General features: G+C 41.4%; 1 protein-coding gene across 1 annotated transcript in view; it reads left to right on the top strand.

The window, feature by feature from the left end:
- Kif11 (kinesin family member 11) overlaps positions 1-11,319 on the top strand; it is a 46,695-nt gene extending 35,376 nt beyond the window's left edge. Inside the window, exons 18-23 of the mRNA XM_057777578.1 lie at positions 1,129-1,235; positions 1,796-2,075; positions 3,443-3,665; positions 5,954-6,099; positions 7,608-7,724; positions 10,485-11,319. Coding sequence (XP_057633561.1) covers positions 1,129-1,235; positions 1,796-2,075; positions 3,443-3,665; positions 5,954-6,099; positions 7,608-7,724; positions 10,485-10,616 — 1,005 coding nt within the window. The 3' untranslated portion in view covers positions 10,617-11,319. The remainder of the gene's footprint in view (positions 1-1,128; positions 1,236-1,795; positions 2,076-3,442; positions 3,666-5,953; positions 6,100-7,607; positions 7,725-10,484) is intronic.
- The last annotated feature ends 5,638 nt before the right edge of the window (positions 11,320-16,957 follow it).

Raw genomic sequence — 16,957 nt, 5'->3', positions numbered from 1 at the left:
GCATTTTAAGTGAAAATATTGCAAGTTTTTTCTTTCTAGAGTGAAATGGATAGTTACTCCCTCTGATAAACTAAGCCCTGACTTCTCTCATTGCTATATCATTGCTCATCCTACCTCTGCCTCTTGACTTCTTTGATTATGGTGTGTTCTACCACGCCAAGCTCCAGCATCTGTTATTCTGAGTCGTAATGGATAATAATAAAGCTTTGGGAAACGAGCCGATTGCAGCAGGATCACACTCTTTGGTTATTAAGCGAAAAAAAATTGTTAATTCTTTACTTTTTTTTTTTTCAAGTCCTAAAATGTTCTTTTAATATTCCTTTCAGGGCTCTCCTGTGTGTGAGAGGAGAAATTAAAAATGTTTTGTCGGGGCTGGAGAGATGGCTCAGTGGTTAAGCGCACTGCCTGCCCTTCTGAAGGTCCTGAGTTCAGTTCCCAGCAACCACATGTTGGGATCTGGTGCCCTCTTCTGTCTTGCAGGCATACATGCAAGACAGAACACCGAGAATACTATATACATAATAAATAGATTTTTTTTTAAAAAAAAATGTTTTGTCATAGTGCACACCTATAATCCCAGCACTTGGGAGGCAGAGGCAGGTTGATCTCTTGTGAGTTCACGGCCACCCTGGACTATAGAGCTAGTTCCAGGACAGCCAGAGCTTCACAGAGAAACTCTGTCTCGAAAAATGAAAAAAAAAATTTTTTTTTCTTTGTCAAGAAACCTGGTCTCGCCGGGCGGTGGCGGCGCACGCCTTTAATCCCAGCACTCGGGAGGCAGAGGCAGGCGGATCTCTGTGAGTTCGAGACCAGCCTGGTCTACAAGAGCTAGTTCCAGGACAGGCTCCAAAACCACAGAGAAACCCTGTCTCGAAAAACCAAAAAAAAAAAAAAAAAAAAAAGAAACCTGGTCTCGAGAAACCAATAACAAGAACAAAAAGACTTGGTGTAGTTCAGCTGAGCGTTGTGTTATGCACTTGTAATCCCAGCATGCAGTGGCTGAGTTCATTATGAGACCCCGTCCCAACAACCAAGTTCTAAATTCTAACCTGTCATCATTCATATTCTGAAAGTCAGCATTTAAATATTACCGTTTCAAATCTTTTCCTCCCTCAATCTTCCTTACAGGAACTTTCTCAGTTAGTTAATATTTGGACAGAGAGATTCTGTACTTTGGAGAAGAAGTGTGAAGACATCCAGAAACCACTGAGCAGAATTCAGGAAAATACAGAGCAGTAAGATACTTTTAACTTCTGTTGAAGGTTTCTGTAAGCCTGGGATGAATTTCAAAAGGAAGAAAAACTTCAAATTGTACAAACAGTTCTGGTTTTCTTACCAGTGAATTAGTTAGTGATTGTTGACATATTATTTGTGTGTGTGTGTGTGTGTGTGTGTGTGTGTGTGTGTATAAATGTGTTCCTTCCTCTCCACCCTCCCATTCTTGAGACAGGACCTCACTGTAGCTCAGGGTGACTCAGCTTCCGAAGTTCTGAAATCACAGGTGCAAGGCTTTTGACTGCTTTTTGAGACATTGTCACGATGACTCCTATAAGTTTGCCAGATAACTCTAAAGCGTTCTTGTTCTTGGCATCTGTTGATTGCCTTTCTCTTTCAACTTGTGGTTATCCTGACTCTCATGAGTGATGATCGATTTCAGATAGCCAAAGGGTTTTGTTTTGTTTTAGTGTTTGGTTTTTGAGAGTCTTACTCTGTAGCTCCATTGCTCTGGACTGACTTGTAGACTATGCTGCCCTTGAACTTAGGGTTATTCTGTTTTATTTTTGTTTTTCTATAGGAAGTCTGCAGATATAATCAACAAGACAACAGTCCAAAGTAAAAAACTAATGGCTGATTCTGATGGATTATTACAAGAACTCAGACATTTTGGCCAAGAAGGTACACAGTTGGTTGAAGAGTCTATACAGCACTGCGATTCACTCAGCAGCAACCTGGAAACTGTATCTCGGGAGACCACACAGAGATGTGAAGCTTTGAACACAAGCACAATTGGATTTTCTGAACAGTGGGCATGCTGCTTAAGCAAGAGGAAAGAGGAACTTGAGAACTTAATGGAGGTAATATGTCTGTGCCTGGACTAACTGGGGGAGAATAGATAGAATCAGAAATGAAAATATTTCAGCTTAGAATCTATTTTAAAACATTATGTGTCCCAGGTTCCTGCCCTGCTTGAGTTCCTGCCTTGACTTCCCTAAAAAAAAAACCAAAACATTATGTGAGTTGGACATAGGTGGTGCAAGCCTTTAATCCCAGCACTTGGGAAGAAGAGGCAGGTGGATCTCTGTGAGTTCAAAGCCAGCCTGGTCTACAGAATGAGTTCCAGGAGAGCTGGGGCTGTTATATACCCTGTCTGGAAAAAAAACAAAAGAAACAAACAAAAAGTTTTCTTTTATTTGATGTGTGTTCAAAAGCTTTATTTGGGGTGTGTATGTGTGTGTGCGTGCGCGCACACGTGCATGCATACACGCATGCAAGAACACCCTTGAAGGTCAAAAGAAAGCATCTGATGCCTTGGCGTTGGAGTCACAGGCAGTCCAGAGGAGTCCTGAGCATATGCAAGTGCTCTTAACTACTAAGCATCTCTTCACCCCTTAAAATGATTATTATTGTGTTTGTGTGCATGATTTGTATGTGTAGGCATGCATGCCATGGCACATACTGGAGATCAGAGACACAATTCCTTTCACTTTTACTTAGGTTTCTGGAGTCAAACTGAGGCTGCATAGAAGCTGTCCATGGTGGTACACACCTGTGATACCATCACTCGAGAGCCAGAGGCCAGGGGGATTCTGAGTTTGAATGAGTCCAGTCTGTGCCATAGTCTTAAGACTCTGTCTTAGAAAGAATATAAACAAAGAAAACCTGGAATAGAGATGGGTGATCAAATCCAGAACTTGAGACATGGAGTAAAGACCTAGTTTCACCCTTCCCCTGCTCCCCCCCCCCCATCCCTTTCCTCTCTTCTACTCCTCCCCTATTCTGTCTCATTATTTAGCCCAGGATGACCCTCTTCTTCCTCCTTGTGCTGTGGTTAAAGGTGTGCATCACCTTGCCCAGCTTAAGGCCTGGTTTCTTTAAAAAAGAAAAGTTTTTAAGTTAAAAAAAAATCAAAGAATTAAATTACAGAGCAAACAGATGTAAGACTTAGCCTTCAGTCTAATTTCCTTAAGCCAGGCCTTCTTACATCTGTATACTGGAGTAATGTTAAGAATGAGTAGTGGGAGAGATGGCCTAGCAGGTCAGAATGCTTCTTCAAGCCTCAGCATCCCCTTTGGCAGTGAATATATGGCTAATTGCCCTCTTCTCTCTACTGTGACATGTGTTTTTGAAACGTATTATAGAACATTTCAAGGTAATTAAAAATGGTACATGGACCAACTTGCTTCCAGCTTTAGTAATGAAAGCTTGTTTGTATCATTTTCAGTTTGTAAATGGATGCTGTGAGGCTTCACGTTTAGAGATCACTGAAAAACAAAGTGGACACACAGCTGCTATTGAGAACCAGTGCATCTCCTTTGTTGAGCAGATAACTTCTGATGATGAGAAATTCAACGCAGGAAGTCTAGAGCTTGATGAAACTATAAAAACTGGTTTGACAAAGCTTAATTGCTTTCTGCAACAGGATCTGAAACTTGATATTCCAACAGGTATCTTATTTTAACTTTTTAAGATTTATTTTACTTACATGGGGAGGAGTGGGTGGACATGCACTTGAGTGCTGTGCCTCTGGTGCCAGGTGAAGGGACCTCTGGAGCTGGAATTAGAGGTTGGTATGAGCTGCCCAGGGAGGTGCTCGGAATTGACTCTGGGTCTCTGGAAGAGTAATGTCAGCCCTTAACCACTGAGCCACCTCTCTTTTACCCCCAGTGGGTATTTTAGAATTGCTAAAGTTTTTGAAATTAAATCCAGCTGTATACAGTATTAGATACTGTTTGAAAGTGAGCCCTGCCTTTGTCTGACAGGAATTTACCATCTCTCTGTAATAAACTTAAATATAGAAAATTTAGAGCACCAGGATAATTTAATTCAGTCTTAGCTGTTTCTTGTCGGTAGTATATTCCTAGAAATTTGGGCACAATTGAAAATTTCATAAACATTTAGACAATTGGCTTTGTTAAGAACAGTCATTTTTAAGCCTGATGTGGTTTGAAAGCATGCATATAAACAAAGCCGGTTGTCTGAATGTTTATGACATTTTACAATCTAGTTTCCTCAGGAAACTGAGGAAAGAAAACTGTTACTTAATGACCACCCTGGGCTCCTGATGAAAGAGAAAAAAATAAAAATAAGTTATTGGGTGTGGTGGCACACACTTGTAATAACAGTCCTAAGGAGGTGTAAGCAGGACTGTTGGAGTTCAAGATCATCTTTGGCTAGCCTGGGCTACAAGAGCTCCTGTTTCAAAACACCAAACCAAAATGAAAAAGCATTTTAAAAACAAATAAAATTGCCCAACTATTTAGTCAACACTGTGTCTAAAATATGTTTTAATACCCAAAATGCTAGATGGCTGTAAAAGCTAAGTTGTTGAATACAAAGTTTACCGTGAAGCACACTCCGTCCGTGTCCGTCTCATTTGTCTGTCTCATTGACTGGCATCATTTAGAAATCACCACTTTAAAGACTAGGTGGTGGTGGCACACCTCTAATCCCTGCACTTGGTAGGCAGAAGCAAGTTGAGTTCTGGGTTTGAGGCTAGCCCGATCTACAGAGTGAGTTCCAAAACAGCCAGAGCTACACAGAGAAGCCCTGTTTTGAAAAAAAACAAAACACCCTCCACCCCCCAAAAAGAAAGAAATCACCATTTTTAGAGATCAGAAATGGCAAAGATCGGTAAACTGTCCTGATTGGTAAGCTGATTTACAAAGATTAATAATAGTTGGTTTTTCATTGGATTGTAAAATCATTGAAATGTACACTTTTTTGAATGATTTTTGTGGCATATAAATTACATCTCAAAACTTTTTTTAAAGAGTTTGTGCTAAAAGAACATTGGTTTATTTAGTTTTGTCAAGCTTTCAGATTTATTGTTAACTATCAATGAAAATGACTGTTAATTGAAAAGGCAACTCCCGTATAAGGAAATGTAACTGCGTTCAGAACCAGGCACTACAGCAGAGTTACAGAGAGATGGTTACTCCTTTCAAAGTGATCACATTGTAAAACCTTTAATTCCAGTAACACCACCATTTCTCAGAATACCCCAAATTCATTTATAAGCCTAATACATGTTTGTACATTCTTAGAAATGGAAACTTCATAGTTTTGGTGGTAAGATGACTTTTACAAATTGTCAGATCTACTAAAGATCATTGGGTGGCCGGGAAACGAGAAAGCAGACTCCATCTTCAATTATGGGGCTAGAGAGAGATGGCTCAGCATTCTAGAGCACTGCTGCTCTTCCAGAGGACCTGAGTTAATTCCCAGCACCCACATGGGACATGCAGGTATACATGCAGAACACTCATACATAAAATATAAATAAATAAGATTAAAAAGGAAAAAGAAATGACTTTCTAGCAGAGACTTGACTTAAAGCCCTAGAAGTAGAAGAAAACCAATTTTTTTTTTTTTTTTTTTTAAACAAACAAACGTTAGACGGTGGTGGTGCACTCCTTTAATCCCAGCACCTGGGAGGTAGAAACAGGTGGATCTCTTGAGTTCTAGGTCAGCCTGATCTACAGAGCAAGTTCCAGGACAGGCTCCAAAGCTTCACAGAGATACCCTGTCTCAAAACTCACCCCCCTCCCAAAAATAATATTACTATGTGAAAAAATGTAAATAGCTTCAACCAGTTTGTGCCTGGTAGATAAAAAAAGATATATTGAAATCATTTTTGGTTTTGGAAGACAACTCGAAAGTATATCTTTTAACATAATTTTAAAAGTTATATATCGTATAATTTTCCCTGGCTTTTCTAATTTCTACTATAAAGGTATGACACCAGAGAGGAAAAATTACTTATATCCATCAACACTGGTGAGAACTGAACCACGGGAACAGCTCTTTGATCAACTGCAAAAGAAACAGTGCAACCTATTAATGCTGAACTGCTCAGGAAACGACAAAGAGACCAGTCAGGTAAAATTTAAAACACAATTTTAGAACTTTCCCATAAATCTTACACGTGGGTGCACACATGTGCATGGGGTGTGTATACAGCATGTGTGTATCTGTATGGAGGTGGGAGGTTGACTTTGGGTGCCTTCCTTAATTGACTATATTGAGGTAGCGTTTCTCACTTGAACCCAAAGCTGCTAGTTACCAACTTTCCTAAGTGCTGGGATTACAGGTGGGCTGACACGCCCATAAGATGATAGGTGGGGGCTATGGATCCAAATCTGATCCTTACATTTGAACAACAAATGCTTGATCCTCTGAGTCATCACCCCTGCCCCTGTAAACTTTTGATGTGGTGGATTTCATATAATAAATGTGTCTTTTTGTTCTTCAGTCCTATGCTGTTTTCTATGAGAATTGCTGGCTTTTAAGTCTTTCTTTTAATCTTATTATTTTTATTTTTTTAATTTTTTTAAAAATATTTATTTATAGCCGGGCGGTGGTGGCGCACGCCTTTAATCCCAGCACTCGGGAGGCAGAGGCAAGCGGACCTCTGTGAATTCGAGGCCAGCCTGGTCTACAAGAGGTAGTTCCAGGACAGGAACCAAAAGCTACGGAGAAACCCTGTCTCGAAAAATTTAAAAAAAAAAAATTATTTATTATGCATACAATATTCTGTCTGTGTGTATGCCTGCAGGCCAGAAGAGGGCACCACACCCCATTACAGATGGCTGTGAGCCACCATGTGGTTGCTGGGAATTGAACTCAGGACCTTTGGAAGAGCAGGCAATGCTCTTAACCTCTGAGCCATCTCTCCAGTCCCCTTATTATTATTATTATTATTATTTATGCTAGTAGATAATTTCTAAGCCAGCATTTAAGCTACGATTGCATTCCAGGCACTGTTTGTTCTAAGTTCTTTACATGTATGCTAACTCAACCCTTTTAATAACCCTGTGGAAGGGGTACCACTGTAGTACATCTTATGAATGAAGAAACAGAATTCTTTTGTCTCGGGTTACAAAAATGAAGCTGCAATTAGAAGTAAGGCAAGCAAACTTACAATTTTTGTTCTACAGTTAATAGCAGGTATAGAAAAGTTAAGAAAGTAGAGATTAAGTACAAGCTAATACATTATATTTTATAGATTTTCTGCTATTTATTAATGATCAACTTCTATATAATGCATACGAAATCATTTAAAGAAGAAAATGCCGTTATGGTATTTCGTATTTTTGAGACCGGGCTTCTCTGTGTAGCCCTGGCTGTCCTGGAACTCTTTGTAGATTTATCTGCCTCCACATGCCAGGATTAAAGACATGTGCCACCACCACCTGGTTTACATGATGATTTTTGGCTTTCCCTGGTTGTCCTGGAACTTGCTATGCAGACCAACTGCCTCAAATTTGCAGCAATCCTCCTGCCTCTGCTTTCTGGGTGCTGGGTATAAAGCATATCCCAGTCCTATCCTACTCTGTGTGATCATCCAGCGCCATGGGATTTCCCACTCATCCAGCTTCTTATTTTAGGACATGGATGAAGAGGAGGTGGTTCTGGAACAATGTACTGAAGAACCTTTAAGTCAAGAGACATTTGTACATACCAGTGTGGGTTCCTCTGTAACTGGTGGTGTTCCATTTTTCCAGGTATTTGATAATGTGTTTCATGCACACTTCCTCATCTGCTGTCCCTCACATGGTTTTCCTATTTAGTATAAAGATATACACCTGATGTCCCCACACTTGTGAGGCTAAGGAGGAGCTAGCCTAGGCTAACAAAGCAAGACCTGTCTTTAAAAGCAAAACATAAAGCAGTAACAAAAAAAACCAATATTCTTGTTAGCACAACAAAAAAATTTAGTCATTCCCTTCAAATGGCTTGATAATTTTTATTTAAATTGTGTACACAGACTTATATAAATGAAGGAATCTTCTAGAGAATACATAAAGGTAAAATTTAACTTCAATAGATGAAGTTATAGAGACGTCAGCAAGTAATCTCTGGCTGTTATTTTCATCTCATTTCTGCCTCTTACTGTAGAGCAATTATTTCTCTTACTTGTACCTTGACCCAGTAGGTTCTGGTATCCATCTCTGTCCATTACACTTTGAAGGTTAAAGGACTTAAACGTTTGTGGTTATAAATTGTATTAGTGGTTTATCCTGCCCACAGGAGGCTCTTCTCTTATTAATTAGTCCCCGAGGTTTCCCAAGCCTCTCTGGTGCTGTATAATTAAATTCTCTGACAGATTCTATGTCCACCACCTTGTTTGCTTTTGAAACAGTCTCTCTGTAGAATAGCTAGCCTAGAGTGTAGCATCCTTGGCTGTAGCTTTCCATGTGCTGGAATTACAGATGTATGATGTCATGCTCCTCTAACAGTTAGAGATGAGCCATTCAAAACTGCCTGGTACAGGTGAGGTGTCACACACCTTTGATCATAGCACTTGGGAAACAGAAACAGTTATCTCTTGAGTTCAAGGCCAGCCAGGATCACACAGTGAGACCCTGTCTCCAAACAAACTCCCCTCAAAAACTGCTTGGCATCTTTCCCTGTATTTTGAAGATATGAGCATAGATAAAGTAAAAATTTCCTTATGCAAGACATGTAATATTGAATTACATTTGAAATGAGTGTGTGTTTTGATTTTTCATTGCAGGGTTTCATTGTGTTGTGTAGCCCTGGTCGTCCTGGATATCACTCTTTAGACCAGGCTGGCCTCTGTCCCTGAGCACTGGAATTAAAAACGTGCACCACCACCACCTGGCTGTATTTTTACATTATATATAAATGCATATATATTATATTTATTTGTTTATTTGTTCTTTTGAGGTAGGGTTTTTCTGCATAGTCTGGCTGACCTTGAACTTGCTCTGTAGACCAGGTTGGCCTCCATCTCAGAGATCCACCTGCCTCTGCTTCCTGAGTGCTAAAGGTGCGCACCATTACCACCCAGCTGCATTTCCTTAAATCCTTTATGTATCTCAAGGCAGTTTCTCCCCACTATTCTTTTAATCTTTGTTTTTGGCCTGGTTTTGCTAGTCAGTCATAACCACTGATTGGTACTGACAGCCCAATTCTTTATTATTGTTTGTGGCTTTTTATTTCTTTTGGTGCTGTGGTTAGAATTCGGGGCCTTAATACATGTCAAATAATTGAGTTACATCTCTAGAGTCTAAAACGTTAATAAAAAATTGGTTTGTGATTTGTCTCAGCATTTATAATTGAGTATGCAGCATTTTAATTTTTTTCCTGAAGTAGGGAGCTTCCAGAGGTATAGAGTCCCCAAATGCATAGTATGAATCAGTCTCTCCCTCCCTCCCTCCCTCCCTCCCTCCCTCCCTCCCTCCCTCCCTCCCTCCCTCTCCCTCCCTTCATCCCTCCCTCCCTCCCCCTCTCCAAGGTTTCCTCTGTGTAGCCCTGGCTGTCCTGGAACTCTTCGTAGATCAGACTGTCCTCGAACTCAGAGATCAGCCTGCCTTTGCAAAACTCCTAAATTCTGGGATTAAAGGCGTGTGCCACCACCACCTAGTGTGAGACACATTTGCAGTGGAAGATAAATGGACGAATGGAAGTGTTTCATAGTTGCTCGTGTCAGCTTTTCTGCTTAGAGTAGAATGGTCTTTTCTTCATGGTGACAAATCTTCCTCTGTCTAAGCAGCACTGTTGACATTCTAATCTGGGAAATTCCATGTTGTGGCCGGTGACCCTGGAGTTTGAACACTTTCATCTGGGGCCTGCCCTCATCAGAGCTAGGAGCACTTGTTTGTACTGTCCTAAAATGTCTCAGTACATTGGCCTATGTCCACTAGGGGGCAGAATCACTTGCTGTTGAGAAGCAATGTCGCAAAGGAAAGTTTACAATTACATTTTAGAAAATGATACCAAAAAAGAAGTATTCCTTGCCAGTGGTGGTAGCACAGGCCTTTATCCCAGCATTCGGGAAGCAGACGCAGGCCAGCCTGGTCTACAGAGTGAGTTTCAGGACAGTTAGGGCTACACAGAGAAACCCTGTCTTAGGAAAACAACAAACTACTTCTTTCTACTTCCATTACTAGTAAAATAGAAAGGCTGTACTTGTTTTTTTTTGGCTCAAATTTGTGCTGGCCAGGCAATGTTGGTGCACGTCTTTAATCCCAGCACTCGAGGCTGAGACAGACTGATCTCTATGAGCCTGGTCTACATGAGCTAGTTCCAGGATGGGCTCCAAGACTACAGAGAAACCTTGTTTCGAAAAACCAAAAACAAACAACTCCGCCAAAAAAAATTTTGTGCGGATCCTTTGCCTTTTGTGGTTTTCTTATTCAAACTTTTGCCTGTAATATATAAAACTTGGAAATAAAATGTTACAACATCTAGCAAAATGTTACATTATTATGACTTTGTTTTTCCTCTTAAACCCACAGCATAAAAAGCCACATGGAAAGGACAAAGAAAACAGAGGCATTAACCCAGTGGAGAAGTCTAAAGTGGAAGAGACCTCAGAGCATTCTGTATCAAAAAGCAGACTGCCACTTCGACCCTCAATAAATCTCTGAGGGTTAAGGTTTTCTTTGTAAAGAAATGAAAGCCTAAACCCCACAGTTTGAACTTGTGTACAGATTACAGTGGGATAGACTATGTCAAGACATCACAGTAAATGTAGGTGACTTGAAAGTCCTTTTTTTTATCACCCTTGTAGTTCAAGTATGCAGTAAATTGGGTTTCATTTGGGATTTACATTGAATATGTGTTACTAGCTCATTATATAAAGTAGCTCTTTTTCCTTTTTTTCTTGTATATTATTAAATACCAAATATATGGAAATTGTTGTTCCAGGCCTGGGCTTAAATAGATGAATGCCATATCCCTTCCTGTCCTGCATTCAGTCTGTATTTCCTTACCTCTAACCTGCTCCCTTCTTCCTGTTCCTCTCACTAAACCATTTGTGACCCGCAGAAAGGTTTGTTATGAGAAACCCAGGGCTTCCCTAGAAATCGTACGTGTTAGTGATTACCTCTACAATCATTGCCAATAATAAACCTGACCCTGGAAGTACCCTTCTTTCAGCACTTTCATTTGTTCCTCCTTTGATATGCAAGCATCTCGTTCCTTCAGCAGCTCTCGCACACGGCTTCATAGTTCGCCAGCAGCCTGGAGAGTCAGCTGCTGTCACGGGAGTCCTGTGGAGAGCTCCATCTATCAGAGATCCCATTCTAAGGCCTGTGTCTTGGAAATGACAAAACTTTTTTAGACTTCCATTATGACTACAACTTTTATTTTGTTTATCTTTTAAAACTATTCTTTGTATATAATAAAATGTGTATATACATTCACTCATTTGGAATCTTAACCTTCTGACTACTGTTTCTGGAGGTTGGCCTTTCCGGATGAAGAACCAAAGCATTTACCTTGAAGGAATGAACGAACGGATGCCGAGAGTAAATGTGCTCACATTGAGTTCAGTGTTGTGAACATTTTAAAGTGATATAACTTCTTATACTTGAGACAGTCTCACTGTGTAGCTCAGCCTGGCTTTCCATTCACTATGCAGCCCAAACTACTATCTTAGAACCCAGGACAATCTTTTATAATCTTTCCAAGGGCCTGGCTTCAGAGATTTGACTTTGTAACTAAGAACTAAACCTTAATAGGAAATTAGAAAATATGCTACTTCAAGAAATTAAATTTGGGCTGGAGAGATGACTCAGTGGTTAAGAGCATTGCCTGCTCTTCCAAAGGTCTTGAGTTCAATTCCCAGCAACCACACAGTGGCTCACAACCATCTGTAATGGGGTCTGGTGCCCTCTTCTGGCCTGCAGGCATACATGCAGACAGAATATTGTATACATAATAAATAAATATTTTTTTAAAAAAAAGAAATTAAATTTCCTGCCTGGCAGTGGTGGTGCACACCTTTAATCCCAGCACTCAGGAGGCAGAGGCAGGCAGATCTCTTGAGTTTGAGGCCAGCCTGGTCTACAGAACAGAGTGAGTTCCAGGATACACTCCAAAGCTACACAGAGAAACCCAGTCTTGAAGAACAAAAAAGAAAAAAAAAAAAGACAAAGAAATTAAACTTCCTTGTGCCATCTCTTTTGCCCATTATAGAGATAGAAATATTATTTTAAAAAAATAATGGATAAATTTCTCTGCAAACAAATGTGAATCTAATCTGTGGATATTGCTAATATGTTCTTGCTAAATCTATAATTGGTAAATTTGGGTTTTTTATATTAAATTATTTTTTAAATTCTTTTTGTGTATGGATGTTCTGCCTGCCTGTATATCTGCTCCACTTTCATGCTTGCTGTGCTTGGAGGCCAAAGAGGCCATAAGATCCCCTGGAACCGGACTTAGGACAATTGTGGGCCACCATGTGCACAGCCAGAATTCTTGACCTCTGAGCCATCTCTCTAGCCCTAGAATTTGTTTCCTTTCCTTGCTGGCCCATAAGTTCTTATTTGGCAGTGATATTTATAGATGTAGCCAGGCGGCATTAAACTCCTAAAGCAAGCTTCTATATAGGTCCCATCGAGGAACAAAGCAGGCTCTCCTCAGTGTACTCCAAGGACACACACCTTCTGCATGATCAGTAGGGAAGCCGCTCACCCTACACAACTGAAGCACAGCTTATGTTGTTTCTTAATCGTTGTAAAGTTCTCTGGGCATGGCAGTAAAATAACTGTCAGACAAGCAAATAAATATCAAAATTAATACCAGAGCCATAAATTAGCTCTACAAACCTCCATATGAAGTGTCAGGCACTCAAATAACCAAGAGTGATATCATCTAAAATGGGAGAGTTGCATGGCATAGTGACAATGGTTCTTAATTCTGAAACCCAGGAGGCTGAGACAAAAGGATCATAAATTTAAAGTTACCTGGGCTACATAGTAAAACCCTGTCAAAATCAAGCAAACAAGAATGTATTAGTAGATAACTTCAAGGACTTGAGAAAATCAAGTGGAAGATTTAGCACTTTGTCCAAACTCTGGAAACGGGTAACGATTTATAGCCACCACGCATGCGCTGAGTCAGGGCAAACCAAAGCAGTAATTTACCTGGGCTTTCCCCGTTCCATCTGGAGTCTACAACAGTTGTGAAGTTGCAGCCCCAGGACCTAGGGAAATGGCTCCTCTGGTAAAGTGGCTGCTGAAGATTTGAGCATGAAGATTTGAGTTTGGATCTTTAGCACCTACCCCAAAGCCAAGCAGGGCCTAGCAACAGGCAGGGTAGCCTCAGAGATGGGTAAACTGGGAGCAGGTAGAGACAGGTGGGTTCCTAGGGCTCACTGACCAGTCAGCCTCGCCAGTGGATGAAAGTCCAGGTACATTTACCCACACAACACACAAAGAAGATGGGATCCTGGTGGTTCCTAGTTCCTAAGAATGGGCAGGCTTCATTCTCAAAGCCTGCCTGGGACAACCTGAAGGACAGACAAGACACTCATTAGCTCAAAAGTGGGGAACAGCTCTCACAGGTACAACACAGGTGAACAACCAACTGCCACCTGGGGTAAACAGTTAACTGTTTAGATACAGATGTACATATAGCCTGAGGGGAAGCAGTGGCGAGGATTTCACTAGGAAATTAGGCTGTTCAAAGGAGGTCTCTAAAAAAGCAAAAACAATGTCAAGTCCTGGAAAATTCAGAAAGTTATGTACGCTGCCACAGTGAGAGGCACACACAGCTCCAGAAGATAGCGTTTACTTCTGCCCGGTCTGTAGACTCCATGCAAGGAGGGAGTGGCAGCAAAGGTACATTTTAAGTAGCCCAGGGAAACACAGCTCATCTGTCAAAATGATTTCTTGACCTTATTCTTACAGGTGTCTAGTCTTCAAGGAAACTTCATTTAAGGATTTTTCTTTCATGTGCATATGCATGCAGGTGCCCTTGGAAGCCAGAAGAAGGTGCTAGATCCCCTGGAGCTGCCCAACATGGGTGCTGGGACCTAACCCAGGTCCTTGTGAAGCAGCAAGTATTCTTTACGGCTAAGCCAGTTTCCAGCCCCCTCAAGGAAACTTCTGTTGACAGTTTAGAAAAGTCACTAAGTCCCTACAGCCATAGCAAGAAACATGGAGTCTGAATGGAAAATCAGATTTGGAACCAGTACATAACATCGAGCTTAAAAACAAAAAACCATCCTGGCACATGGGAAGAAATAAGTGTCACCCATTCACAGAGAAGTACATTTCTCACTTGTGGTAGAAACTTTCTAATTTCTAGCTTGAGAGTTACAGTGTAGTAATTTTCCCCTTTCTGTTTTTATAAAAAACAAATTCATTGTTTGTGTGTGATGGAGGGGGTGCATGGTGACAGTATGCATATGGAAGTCAGGGGACCACTTTGTGTAGTTGGTTCCCTCCCTCCACCTTTACGTGGGTTCTTAGAAGTGAGTGAGTGGGTCTTCAGGTTTGCACTGTTGGGTGGGTGCCTTTGCCCACTGAACTGCCTTCCTGCTTTCCTTTTAAATTAAGAGACAATCTCATCAACCCAGGCTGGCTTTGAACTTGCCATGTAGCCAAAGATGAGCTGCAGTGTCTCTAGGGCTACAGGTGGGTGTCAACATGTGTGTCTCCCAGTGCACTATCATGTTACCTATAGTCATCCTATTTTGGAATATCCAAAACTCAGGACAGTCTAGGAGTTTAGTACTAGAAAAAAAATGTAAAATCAAATCTCAGATATTCTCAAAGAACTAAGCAATACAAGGAATTATCCACAAGTTGAAACTATAAGTAAAAAAACTACGAAAAGGAGCCATAAAAGTAGTCAAAAACATCACCCGGGGTTCCAGTGGTCCATGTGAACCATGTATGTGTAATGTCCTCAGAAGACATTTTGGGTCCCTTGAAACTGGGGATACAGGTATTTTGAGCCACCATGTGCGTGCTGGGAATCAAACCCAGATCTTCTGCAAGAGCAGTGAGTGCTCCTAACGACTGAGCTATCACTTCAGTACCCTAAGTGTTGTTTTTAAGAATACTTTGACTTTTTTAAGTCAACATTAGTACTATATGAGCTGATGAATGTAACAACCTTTTTCTGAGTTCTCTATAAAGACAAATAATGAAGCTAGCTCATATCCTTTGCACAAAAAATACAACCTTAAAAAAATAAGGAGTTGGGAGTTGGGGACTTAGCTCAGTGATAGAGGTTTTGGGTTTGGGCCTCAGCTACACACACACACACACACACACACACACACACACACACACGAGATCGGGCTCAGCAGTTAAGAGCACTGGCTGCTCTCCAGAGGTCCCAGGTTTGACTCCCAGCACCCACTTGGTGGCTAACACCCTATATTACTCCAGTTCCAGGGAATATGATGCCCCATTTTTGCCTCCATGGGCAATACACACACATGGTACAAAGACATACATACTTACAAAACACCCATACACACTAAATAAATCCTAAAAATACATATTAGGTAATATATTGAGCATGGTGGTGCACGTCTTTAGTCATAGCACTTGGGGGACAGAGACAGATGGATCTCTTTGAGTTTAGAGCCAGGCTAGACAGAGCTACATAGTGAGACTCTGCTTCAAAAATAAACAAATGCCTTTAATCCCAGAACTCGGGAGGCAGAGACAGGCGGATCTCTGTGAATTCGAGGCCAGCCTGGTCTACAAGAGCTAGTTCCAGGACAGTCTTCAGAGCTACTGAGAAACCCTGCCTCAAAAAACCAAACAAACAACCAAAAGGGCTGGAGACATGGCTCAGTGGTTAAGAACACCTGTTGCTCTTGCTGAGGCCCTGGATTCAGTTCCCAGAACCCACATGGTGACTCACAACTATAGCTCCAGTTCCCGAGAGTCCAAAGCCTCTGCTGGCCCCGAAGACGGGAAGAGCCTGGGGATAACCAGTCCATCACAGTTGTCATTGTCACTGGCAGCAGTAGCAGACTCTGTCTAATCTTCATGACAACTGTCACTTACTGAATACCATATGCCAGAAAATTTGCACTGAACCTTCACAGCTACATCATATCATGAAAAAGGCATCGCTCCAAGCCCATGGCTACATTTAAGGCAACAGGAGCCTAAAGTTGCTAAGAACTAATCAAAGGGTGTCACTCAGTGGTAGAGTGTAGGAATGTGGGATGTCCCTGGGTTTGAACCACCACATCACAAAACAAACATCAAAACTCACAATTAGGGCCAGCAAGACGGAGCAGCAGGTAAAGGCACTTTGCTTCAAAAGCCTGATGACCTTCGTGGAGCGCCAATCCACTAAGGGTTCAAAAATACCTATTAATCCCCTACCATGTGCAAACTGTTTAGGACCTGAATTCAAAATTCAGAAGTACAAAATGGGGGCTTCATAAAGCCACTTCCTATTTCATTTTCTCATGAGTTCCCACCATTGTCCAGTTTCCATCTTCTTCTTTTTTTTTTTTTTTTTTTTTTGTTTGTTTTTTTCGAGACAGGGTTTCTCTGTGGCTTTGGAGCCTGTCCTGGAACTAGCTCTTGTAGACCAGGCTGGGCTCGAACTCACAGAGATCCGCCTGCCTCTGCCTCCCGAGTGCTGGGATTAAAGGCGTGCGCCACCACCGCCCGGCCAGTTTCCATCTTCTAAACATTTTGAGTTTCTTGTGAGACCTATAAGCTCAGCTAGGAATGTCCCTTTTAGATCCAGCCTAAGTGTGAGGAACATTTTCCCCACCTCCCAATAATTCCAGAATCTGTTAATAAGTCAGTTTAAAATAAGTTCATATTTCTAGAGCATTTCACAGCCAGGAGAAATGCGACCTCTGAAAGCCAGACATTGCTTGACAGCAATGCAGTCCCACAGGACCCTGTGGGTGAACAGTGTTCACTGCAGGGGTACCCTGAAGCTCCAACTTTCAGATGGCCACCCCAGCTCTCCCAGATCCCCATCCTTCAGA

Source organism: Chionomys nivalis, chromosome 8 (assembly GCF_950005125.1).
Source record: "Chionomys nivalis chromosome 8, mChiNiv1.1, whole genome shotgun sequence".
Taxonomy (NCBI): domain Eukaryota; kingdom Metazoa; phylum Chordata; class Mammalia; order Rodentia; family Cricetidae; genus Chionomys; species Chionomys nivalis.
Note: the sequence above shows the minus strand (reverse complement) of the source record. Positions and strands in the feature narration are given on the sequence as shown.